Source organism: Myotis lucifugus, unplaced genomic scaffold, assembly GCF_000147115.1.
Source record: "Myotis lucifugus unplaced genomic scaffold, Myoluc2.0 scaffold_542, whole genome shotgun sequence".
Lineage (NCBI taxonomy): Eukaryota > Metazoa > Chordata > Mammalia > Chiroptera > Vespertilionidae > Myotis > Myotis lucifugus.
Genome location: NW_005871590.1, coordinates 145,925 through 157,926, shown reverse-complemented (window position 1 = coordinate 157,926; position 12,002 = coordinate 145,925). Strand labels below are relative to the sequence as shown.

At 49.5% G+C, this 12,002-nt stretch overlaps 1 protein-coding gene across 1 annotated transcript in view; it reads left to right on the top strand.

The window, feature by feature from the left end:
- Positions 1 to 8,097, top strand: part of CLCN4 (chloride voltage-gated channel 4) — a 54,735-nt gene extending 46,638 nt beyond the window's left edge. The window contains 2 exon segments of the mRNA XM_023745446.1: positions 63 to 279; positions 7,432 to 8,097. Coding sequence (XP_023601214.1) covers positions 63 to 279; positions 7,432 to 7,522 — 308 coding nt within the window. The 3' untranslated portion in view covers positions 7,523 to 8,097.
- Positions 8,098 to 12,002: the final 3,905 nt, after the last annotated feature.

The window sequence follows — 12,002 nt, the reverse complement described above, 5'->3', positions numbered from 1 at the left end:
GGCGCGGGGTAGTTGCTAAGCGAGGGACTGGGTGTGACTTCTGCTCCCGCTGCCCATTCCAGAGAACGCCAGGCAGAGGCAGGAGGGCATCGTGAGCAACTCCATCATGTACTTCACGGAGGACCCCCCCGAGCTGCCGGCCAACAGCCCGCAACCCCTGAAGCTGCGCCGGGTCCTGAACCTCAGCCCTTTCACGGTCACGGACCACACCCCCATGGAGACGGTGGTGGACATCTTCCGGAAGCTGGGGCTCCGCCAGTGCCTGGTGACGCGGAGCGGGTGAGTGGCCGGGCTGGTGCTGGGGGAGGGCGGGGGGGACGTGTACAGCGGCTGTGCCCAGACTGGGGAGAGCAAGGTGAATGTTCCCAGTAGGGGGCGTGCAGGAGGCAGCCGATCCATGATTCTCTCTCAGTCCTCAGGGGACTCAAGGTGGTTGCTTTTCTACCACCCTGTTGCCACTTGACTCAGGGAGAAGGTGCAGCCGGGCCTGCTGTACTGTGACATATACATTCCTCAGAGTCATGGTGCTGATCATATGCCAACGTGAGCAACGAAAACCACGGGGCTGGTGGGAAAGAGAGGGTTGGGGCACAGCACTAAAAGCTTCGTCAGTGACACGTTAAGAAAAAGAGATGGGAGGTAATGAAGACGGTAGTACTATTTCAGATACAGTAAGTGGTTAAGAAATATGTCAGTGTGACAAGACATATGTCACTTGGCCTTAAGGATGCCCGAGGTTGGCTCGTGGACGTGGGCGTCTCGAGGGCCACGGCTCGCGGGCATTTGGGTGTCCCCGGGCCCAGGCCCCGCCGGTGCTGCATGCGGCTCTCACCCGCACTCTCTCGTGGATGAAATCCCCAGAAGCAGAGGTGAAGTTCGCATTAAGCTCAGCCTGTTCCCTAATTTGTCAGCGTGTTCCCGCCAGTTCACGCTTTCAACACCAGTGTTATCAGCTGAGACGTGGCGGCCGTGGCATGGTCTCTGCCAGCAAATTCCTCCGCTTTCTGTTATGCCAGCCGGGCAGGCGGCGCTGCGGAGATCGGAGGGTCCTGATGGTGTGGGAGGTGCCGTGCCCTGAGGGCCAATGTTTGGGCTCAGAGGCGCACCCCAAATTCCACGGCCTCAGAAGCTTGGCAGGAGGAGGAGGTCGGCTCAGTCAGGGTTGCCTGGAACCTAGGGTCGTCTGCCCAGCTCATTCCTTTATGGGCAGCGGTGGGGAACGTGCGGCCCTCGGGTCGTATGAGGCCCGAGAAACCATGGGGTCTGGCCCTCCAAGGCATTAGGGGTGAGCTCATTCAATGTCTGACCAAACAGAGCAGGCTCATGTTTAAGGTGATGATTTTGTAGGGCCCGAGAATGATGTTACAAATCTCCCCGTGGCCCTTGGCAGGAAAAGGTTCCCCACCCCTGCCTTATGGGCTGGGGCCGGGGCGGGGGGTGGGGGTGGGGTATGGGTTGTGGATACGTTGGTCCCCTGAATATAGCTCAGGCCCCTGTAGGCTCCAGAGGCCGCGCTCTCTATCGTAGTTTACATTTCCCGGGCCACACTGTGGAAGTTGAATTCAGCACTTCTCACCCCGGGTGGTGCTGCCCCCCAGAGAGATGGGGTGTCACAGCGGGGAGGAGGGGGTGCTGCTGGCATCTGCTGGCATCTACAGTGCACAGGGCAATCCACACGTCAGCAAAGAGTCATCCGGCCTAGATGTCACCAGTGTTCCAACTGGGTGACCCAGAGAACAGCCGAGTGAGCGGGCCTTGCCCAGGCGGCTTTCTCCCCGCTCTCCTGCCTAGAGCGGCCGGGCTCCCAGGTGCTGCATTTGCTCCCTGACCCGGAGAGCTCCTAGCGACAGAACCAACATCCCCTCTACCCCCCCACCCCGGCTCTGACAGCAGCCACAGGGCATCTTGCACGTGGGAGGGGCGATCAATATGGAACAAATGAACAAATGTTTGAGGCTGGAGATTCTTTTAGCTGTGACTTTTTAAAAATATTTGTATTGATTTCAGAGAGGAAGGGAGAGGGGGAGAGATAGAAACATCAATGATGAGAGAGAATCATTGGTCAGCTGTCTCCTGCACACCCCCTACTGGAGATCAAGTTCGCAACCCGGGCATGTGCCCTTGACCAGAATCGAAACTGAGACCCTTCAGTCCACAGGCCGAGGCTCTACCCACTGAGCCAAACCGGCTAGGGCTTAGCTGTGACTTTTCAAGGAACTCAGTGGTCCTCAAACCTGAGTGTGCATCCGAATCTCCGAGGATTGAGCCTCTAGCTGAAGCCCAGCCCCGGGAACAAGCCTGGGGGCAGGGGCGGGGGGGGGGCGGAGAATGTCTATTTCTAACCAGCCCCCAAGGGCTGCCGCTGGTCGCGGGACCCCACTTTGCAAAACACTGGAGCCCATTTGTGTACTTGAATTTCCAGCGCTCGGTGTAAATACTGCTGTGATCACTCGTGTCGTCTCAAGTGGATCGCAGTTTCTCTTTCCCTTTAAAATAATAATCCAACGTCAGTTATCCTCGGAATTTCCAGCGCCGGTGGGAATTCCGCTCCGAGTGCCCGCTCGCACCTCGCGGAGCCCCCGAGGTTTCCCTGTGAAGATCTGGGCGCTGAAATTGGCTCCGAATGTTCTGCAAGAAAACAAAATCGCACTCTCTCTCTCTCTCCCCCTCTCACTCTACATATTTTAAACAAACACAGATGCTGATACGTTGGTGCTGGCAAGGGGGCCTGGTGCGCGGGCCTTTCATCTCCGGCTCGAGGCCAGGGCAGGCCCGTCTGAAGCCAGCGCGGGTTTTGATTATCCTGTCGCCATGCGCTTTCCTTGCTCGGGGCCGAGAGAGAGCCCAGCTCATCCCCTGCACCAGCAGCAGCCGCAGGATTTCTCAGGGCCCGGGGTCCGATGTCTTTGGGGAAGCAGACCGGGAACCAGAGAAGCCTTTGTGCCCTGAGTGCCGGCGTCTAGGAAGCCTCCAGGGGCCAAGAGTGACTCGGGTGGGCTTTTCCGTCCACGGGACCGAGGAAGGACAAGCAGGCCGGGGAGATGGTGTCAGCGACCCCAAGTCCTGCTGGGCGGCCTCCTCGGAAGAGCTCAGTGCCTCCAGCGGATAGATCGGCCGTTTACCAGTCTCCGGACTCACTTGAACTGCTACCCCAAGGGGCTGGACGTGTAAGCTCTTGATGTAAATGAAATAGGACATTTCCCGGCTCTGCTGATCCCTGCCGGCTTTGATGTCGCCTCCTTCCGGGTGGCTGTGCGGTGTCCTGCGATAATGATTGTCGCGGGCCCGGGCCCCGTTGATGCCTGCACCCCAGGCACCCCAGGCAGCTGAGGCAGCTGCTGCATGTGTTTCCCCAGCACCATCGCACCCGGCGTGACTCTCAGACATCGTAGCCCCAGAGCTCGAAGGGGGGGTTGTCAGGACGGCTTTAGGCAGATGCCTGATCTTTGATGCTGTCTCCAGGGTGAAGATAAGGAAATACAAACCAGGCTTTACAGACGTGGGAGGGACGTGGGAGGCGCGCGCATGCACACACACACACACACGTGTGTGTGTGTGTGTGTGTGTGTGGTGTGGTGTGTGATAGTAGAGTTCTCAGCACTTTGCAAACACTAACAAGTCATTTTTTCCCAAGCAGCATTGTTTTAATCATCGTCCGGAGCATGTATTGGACGAGAACTGGAGAAGGCTCAAAAATGTTTAACAAGTAAAGCCAAGGAGCTCATCTTAAGGAACATGCTGAATTATGTCCTCCCCCAACACCCCAAATTCTTGTGCTGAAGCCCTGACCCCCCAATGTGACTGTATTTGGAGGTGGGGTCTTTAAGGGGGTGATCACAGTGCAATGAGGTCAACAAGAGTGAGGCCCTCATCTGATGGGACTGGTGTCCTTATAAAAAGAGGAAGAGACACCAGGGTTGCTGGGACAGGGAAAAGGGCCATGTGAGGTCACAGCAGAAAGGCGGGTGTCTGCAAGCCACGGAGAGAGGCTGCTGCAGAAACCAGACGTGCCAGCACCTTGACCTTGGCCCTCCGGTCTCTAGAACTGCGAGAAACTAGGTTTTGTTGTTAAGCCACCCGGTGTGTGGTGCTTTGCCATGGCAGCCTGAGCAGGCTCAGCCAGGACTCGGACTCAGCTTGGCAGAGTCGGTGTAACAGCATCTTGCTTTCTGGGGCACCATCAGTTGGACTGCATTTGGATCAATTTCAGAAATGTATTTAAAGTACCATATGAACATGTTGAAAGTCAAGTAGCTCGAAACAGCTAGAATGAAAAACAACATTGTCCAGCCGGCGTGGCTCAGTGGTTGAGTGTTGACCTATGAACCAGGAGGTTAAGGTTCAATTCCTGGTTGGAGCATATGCCCGGGTAGCGGGCTCCATCCCCATTGTGGGGCGTGCAGGAGGCAGCTGATCCATGATTCTCTCTCATCATTGATGTTTCTCTCTCTTTCTCTCTCTCTCCCTCTCCCTTCCTCTCTGAAATCAATAGAAATATATTAAAAAACAACAACAAAAAAACCCCACAACAATTCCTGGCTTTATCCTTCTTCACTAACCCCTCCTCTCAGGCAACCCCTCCCCCTCCAAGGGTTTTGTTTGCTTTAATTAATAGGCTTTATTTCTTAGAGTGGTTTTAGGGTTACAGAGAAGTTGAACAGAGAGTATAGAGTTCCCATATTCCCTCTCTCGTTCCTTCAGTTTCCCTTCTTGTTAACATCTTCATCGGTGGGTTATATTTGTTGCCATTGATCTATCGATCCAGTATTAGTAACTAAGGTTCATAGTTTGCATTAGGGTTCACTCTTGGTGGTGTACATTCTGTGGGTTTTGACAAATGGAGAATGACACGTACACACCATTATGGTATCACACAGAGGAGTTTTCCTGTCCTGAACACTCCCACCCTCCCACTCCCCTGGCAACCGCTGATCTTTTACAGTCTCCCTAGTTTTTTTTTCTTTTTATTGTGTCTTTTTTTTCCTTATTGATTAAGGTGTTACATATGTGTCCTTCAGTCTCCCTAGTTTTGTCTTTTCCAGAATGTCATAGAATTGGAATCGCACAGCCTTCTCAGATGGGCTTCTTTCTCTTAGTATGCCTTTAAGGTTCTTCCATGTCTTTACCTGACTTGATAGCTCATTTCTTTTTAGCCCGAACAATATTCTATTGGGGATGTTTGTTTAAAATACTTCCCTGCCTCTGTTTTGTTTGTTATTTGTGACACATATTTTTTTAAGAGACCAGACCAGTAGTCTCACATTTTGAATATGTTTGATTGCTTCCTCATGGTTTGACTTGGTTTAAGTGGTTTTTGGCAACATTTCAAAGTAGATGATGTCATGATGTCAGCCTTTCCGACTTTGTTGGTGATAAGCTCCATCACTCGGATGGGGCGCTGATGGCCGGAACCGCGCTTGGAAAGGGACATTTTTCTCTTTGTACGTCATCGGTGGCCGGATCCTTTGAGACCATGTGAATCTTCTGGTTCTAGCAACCATTTACCCAGCGGTTTTGGAATTCATTGATGATAATTATTGGCTAACCTCGTTATTACATTGGGGGTGCAAAATACTGGTTTTCTAATTCTCTTCCGCTCTCTACATTGTTCTTTATTTTTTGGTTATCATGATAGTCACGACGCTGTCTTTCCGTGTGTTGTCACCCATGTGGTCATTATTATTTTTGCCTAGCGTGCTTTCAAAGGCCCTGTCGGCTGTTTTCCTCTCTCCTGAAGATGCTCCCATGAGAGGGAGGGGAAGAGGTAGTGTTTGCTGTCCCCCCTAGTGTGACAGAAGGAAAACTAACACAACAAACCAGTCACTTTTTTAAGCTCCAGTGTGATCAGGGACAAAAGTCAGAATTCTGGCTTGACAGTTTCACTAACCAGTGTGCATCTCACCAGATGTCACTGACTTGGACACTGCTCTGAATACTTGAATTCCCTTTGAATATTTACTTTCTATTAGTAACAGATGAGTTTGAGTTTGACTGATTTGGCTTTACTTAGATAAACGACAGTGTATTACAATTGTGCTTTCTGATTTTTGTGTGTATTCATCATTTTACCCAGATGCAGAGAAGCCTGTCATTTAATAGCTATTCAGTGTCCCGGTGTCCTGACATAGTTCACTTCTCCATTCCCCTTTCCTGGGTATGATGGAGACACAGTGAGCAGCATTTTGCAAACGAATTTGGTAATGGAACTTCTTTTCTCCAAAGAAGTTGTGTACATCCCCTTCTTTCAAGCCCTTCACTGTACCTAGAGGGCGTGACTTGTTCCAGCAGGTGGCCACTTAAATATTTAATAGAATCAAGAGTGAGGCATGGGCTGTCGTGAATGGTTGTCCAAGTGTGTACCGCATATTCTAGGGGCACTTGTGCATTGCAGTGTTTGTGAGCAGTGCTCCTGGAGTTGTGCGATACATTGTCTAGGTGGCCCAATACAAGCGACCCTGGGAGGTGGTATTGTTTCTGTAAGTTGAAAGCAATGGCATTTTGGAAGAGGAGGTAATTTACAAATATGGTCAGAGATGAATGTCAAACTTTCCCCTTCTAGTAAGATAGATTTAAAACAGAATCAGTTGTTATACTTAAAATACCTTATACTTGGGCCCTGGTCAGTGTGCTAAGTGGTTAGAGTGTTGGCCTGAACACCAAAGGGTCTCGGGTTCAATTCCAGGTCAAGGGCACGTACCTGGGTTTCAGGTTTGATCCCCGGGCCCAGTCTGAGCACGTGTGGGAGGCAAACAGTTGATGTATTGATGTTTCGCTCTCTTTAGCTCTCGCGCCCCCCCCCCCACTCTCTCTCTAAAAAAAAAAAATCAATGAAAAAAATATCCTTGGGTAAGGATTAAAAAAAACAAAACCTTATGGTTAGAATTTCCATGGTGTGGGCAAGTTTTGACAACGGCTTTCATAAGCACTTTTATTTTATTGAGTATAGTTTTAAAATTTAGGAGTGTATATCAGGCATCGTATGTAGGTTTACTGCTGTAATAAACAAGTTTGGAATCTCAGTGGCCGGATGTGTCAGGTTTACTTATCTCCCAAGTCATATCCAGTATCAGTCGCAGCAGGCATGGGGTCTGCAACACAGTCATTCAAGGACACAGGTCTTTGAATCTGGTGGCTCCTTCTCAATCCCTTGTGACCTCAGAGTCCTTCACTGGCTCCTCTGCCTCTGCCTGGCAGCTGAGGAGAGAGAGAGTGTGAGGAAATGTGTGGGCGGCCCGGGAGGGGCACCTCTCATGTCTACCCATACTCACTCCATTGGCCAGGGCTCACTCAGCTGGCCGCGCCCACTCGCAAGGGACGCTGGGGAATGTTGTCTCTCAGTGTGCCCAGGTGATAAAGGCACTGGTGTTCCGGGAAAGGCATGAGTCGGTATTGCGAGGTTGACCTCTTTTCTCTATTTTGTTTCTTCTCCAGGAGACTTCTTGGCATCATCACAAAAAAGGATGTTCTGAGACATATGGCCCAGATGGCAAACCAGGACCCTGAATCCATCATGTTTAATTAGAAACAAGATGGCAGTCGTTTTGAGAAAAACACAACTGTGTCATTTTAAAAGAAGTAAACAAGTGATATGTTATTATCCTAATGAATGACCCAGAAGCTTTGTTTGAAAGGAAGGGAAGAAGGATGAAACGTTTGTTAAAAAAATACACCAATGAGTAGGCATTTTATAGCTTTAACTCCTTATGAGTTTCAAATTGTGTTTGTTAATGAATTTACTAACTGCTACGGGGGCAGGTGGGTGGGTGTGAACGATGGAACACAAATGCCGAATCATGAAATGTTTGCCCTTCTGTTCAAGGCTGGTGTTTCTGAAGCTTTGAGTCCAAAAGGCAGAGGGGTATCGGGGTGCCAGTGCCCTAATTCATTGGTTCCTGGAGTTTTGCTGCTATGTTACTGAGTTGGACTAAATGTATTTGCACTTACTTTGTTGGAAAAGGAAAAGAATTTAAGTGTGAACATAGTGAAAGCTGCAAGTATGGGGTCACGCATGAACATCCCCTTTATTGCTCCTGTTCTCAGTCTCATTTGCTTAGCCATCAGTTTCTAAACCAACATCAGGATCACGTGTTATGATGAGTCTGAAGAAATCATTTCTCTATGCAAGACCGGCACCTTGGGCCAGCCCGACGGAGCATTGGAGCGTTTAGTGCTGCACTGTATTCCCTTCCAGGCAAAGGGATTCATCCTTATTATGAGAATGTACTCACCCAGTCACTGATTGGCATCCCCATTGCATTTGCTTCATTTATTTATTGCTGTTGCTTGTGCGGTCTTAAATATCGATCAGTCCAGCCCTTTCCATGGGACACATCCTATATGCTGCCAGCTTGGCGTACGTGTGCGTCAATTTCCAAATAGCCTAGACAGGAGTCAGAGCAGGCTACCCAGTGCGACTACTTCTTTTTCTTCCCCGATCTTATTAAATACGCTGCCGAGAGGGTGAGGCATATGACTTCTCAGTGGGAACGCCTCCAAATGGATTGCAAGAGAAATACCAAATTGATTCTAAATCTGTTCCATTCTCCTCTCTGTAGGATGCAAACCGCCCAGCTTTAATGTCTAAGCATGCACTCTCATACCAGCAATCAAAGCACAGAAGGGCAGAGTTAGATCCTAGACAGCCAGTTTGAGCACTGGGCATCTTCGTAATGAGGCAATGATTCCTTCAGGCAGGGCTTCTGTCCTTTCTGCGAGCAGGAATGAAGCTGGGTGTTTTAGGTCCACTGTGATCAGCGTGAGTAAGTTACCCCGTCCGCTCTTTCTCTTTAGCCTTTGTTCTTCCCTTTTCACTGAGTCACCCTCATCCTTCTCAATCTCATCATTGGGTATTGATGTACCAGGTGTGCATTTGGCCGCAGATCATAGGAAACCCAAGGAACAGTGACGAGCTGAGTAGGAAACCTGGGGTTGGGCACTCAGGACTCTCGTCATATCATCGAGGGTCTACACCAGTGATGGCGAACCTATGACACGCAAACTCATTTTTTTGGTTGATTTTTCTGTTAAATGGCATTTAAATATATAACATAAATATAAAAAATATAAGTCTTTGTTTTACTATGGTTGCAAAGATCAAAAAATTTCTATATGTGACACGGCACCAGCGTTAAGTTAGGGTTTTTCAAAATGCTGACACGCTGAGCTCAAAAGGTTCGCCATCACTGGTCTACACTCTTTGGTATGTTTTCTAACATCCTTTGTCCTTTGGTTTATTGCCACATAGTCACAAACTGGTTACTGAACTGCCAGGTACCATGTCTGCTTTCTAAGCAGGAAGAGGCAAGTAACAGGTGCAATGCTAATAATCTCAAGAAAGCACAGCTCTCCCAGAGATGCCCAGCTTTCCCCCATTGGCTAGAATTCTGTCACGTAGCCCCCACCGCTGCACGGGAGTCTGGGAAAGACTGTTTAGCAAGGTGTGACTAATATTTCAATTCTCTTAATGAGGAAGGGGGGTTGGTTCTTGGGAGGGAAGTGTTGTCTGCTGTGTTGGATGCCATCATTGTGTTCCTGTCACTGTCCTCCCCGTCCTCTTTACCCTTGCTTGCTGAGCCTCTTTGAAAACTCTCTTCTAACCTTAGAGTTCCCGCTGTCTCTCGGATGTGACAGAGAATTCCCAATCAGAATCCGTCATTTCTTAGCCCCAATAAAAATGTTCATCTCGGATAAAAACCTAGCTAATAGTGGGCTTCTATGAGAACTTCTAGTTGATGTGTTTAAAGTTTGTCAGATCATGCTGCCAAACGATGGGAAATTTGTTTCAGGAATTGCCCCTCCAAGATCATATCAGATAGCCACTTCAGTGTGGAAATACACCGTCTGTCGTAGAGAATTCAGTGTCCCTTCTTACAATAGAATGAACTTTGTTGTCTCATTCACAGCACGTAAGTATTGAGCAACAGAGCCAAATATTAGTGTTGTTATCGGGTTTCCATGGAACAAATGCAAGTGAAGCTGGATTTTCCTGGACTTGAAATTCTAGGATTGCCTCACATAATTCCCCTCTTACTCCCACGTGGCCTCGCACAGAGCATTAGTCATAGCCGGGGTGTAGATAGTCCCGGATGCCCTTTCAGCTGAAATAAGGAGCTGCAAAAGGGGCCACAAAACAGTGGACAGCCAGCCAACGGTCAGTGACACCGAAGAATGGCCTCCTCTTCCATCCGAGGCCATGGGATGAGGGGTAGTTGACTCTGGGCCAAGGTCACCAAGGGGAGTTGTGTCTTTCTCCCCAATGCTTAGCGCAGGGATGTCTATGGATTCACGGGGAGCAGTTGGGACTGGTTCTTGACCTCAATAGCCTAACCTTGTTTCCCTTCATAAGTTGAACTGCCAATGAGTTGTGGAGTGCAGGCTGGCCTCCACTAAAGGCCAGGGTCAGGCAGGCAGGTGCAGGTCAAGGATGGGGCGTTTGCCATGGGGACCACCAGAGCCAGTTGCCTTCCCCCCAGAGCCTGAACTCCGCCCACCGGCCCACCTCCATGGGGAACATGCTCCCGAGCGCCCCTCACTCCTTGTTAACAAAGCACGTGTGTGGGGATTGGGAAGGTATTGCCTGTAACCAGATGCAGAACTTCGGCAATTTCCCAGGTGATCTGATGAGCAAGATGCGCAGACGGGGCTGTGGAGATGGAATCGGACCTTTTCAGAGGAATGCTTTTGTTTCCTTTTTCCAGAACCAAAGGCTTTAGGCCAGCGGTTCTCAACCTGCGGGTCGAGACCCCTTTGGCGGTCGAACAACCCTTTCACAGGGGTCGCCTAAGACCATCCTGCAGATCAGATATTTCCATGACGATTCATAACAGTAGCAACATGACAGTTATGAAGTAGCAACGAAAATAACTTTATGGTTGGGTCACAACATGAGGAACTGTATTAAAGGGCCAGAAGGTTGAGAACCACTGCTTTAGACATTTGTACAACTTACTGGATTCTTTCAGAATCAGTTTTTTATGTAAATAAACCTGAACACCCAATGCAAAAGGTGTTCTCTAACCAGGCATGTCGGCCTCTCTGTTGCTCTCCCTGTTACTAAGGACTGTGCTGTAGAGTCAGACACCAAATAAAGTGTCCCCGAAGTGGCACGGGGAGTCCTTGTTTATTCAGCACATCCCCTGGGAATGCAGTTATGTGCATGGCCCGTGGAGAAAGGGGACGCGCCTGAAGCAGAGCAGCGTTCGGTGTTTGCTGTTACTTTGAAGGAGGGAGCCCTAGCCGGTGTGGCTCAGTGGATAGAGCGTCAACCTGCGGACTGAAGGGTCCTGGGTTCGATTCTGATCGAGGGCACATGCCCGGGTTGCAGGGTTGATTCCCAGTGGGGGGCGTGCAGGAGGCAGCCGATCAACAATTCTCTCTCACCATTGATGTTTCTATCTCTCTCCCCCGCTCCCTTCCTCTCTGAAATCAATAAAAATATATTTAAAAAATAGAAGCAGGCAACCTGAAATTTCTTCATCCGGTCCTTCCCAAAGACCTTACAGCAGCGGTTCTCAACCTGTGGGTCGCGACCCCTTTGGGGGTCAAACGACCCTTTCACAGGGGTCGCCTAAGACCATCGGAAAACACATATAGAATTACATATTGTTTTTATGATTAATCACTATGCTTTCATTATGTTCAATTTGTAACAATGAAAATACATCCTGCATATCAGATATTTACATGACGATTCATAACAGTAGCAACATGACAGTGATGAAGTAGCAATGAAAATAATTTTACGGTTGGGGGTCACCACAACATGAACTGTACTAAAGGGTCTCGGCCTTAGGAAGGTTGAGAACCACTGCCTTACAGAGAAGACAGGTCACTGGCTACATGATTGGCCTTGATGAGTCACAGAAACTGAAATGCTTTGAGCAGTTTCTTCCACTCAGGTGAGCTGGTTACTTTAAATGATCAGCACGTGCAAATGCTGCTCCGTGTTCATTAGCAGGTGCTGAGCTGGAAGAGGAGAACCGAGATGCAGAACTGAATTACTC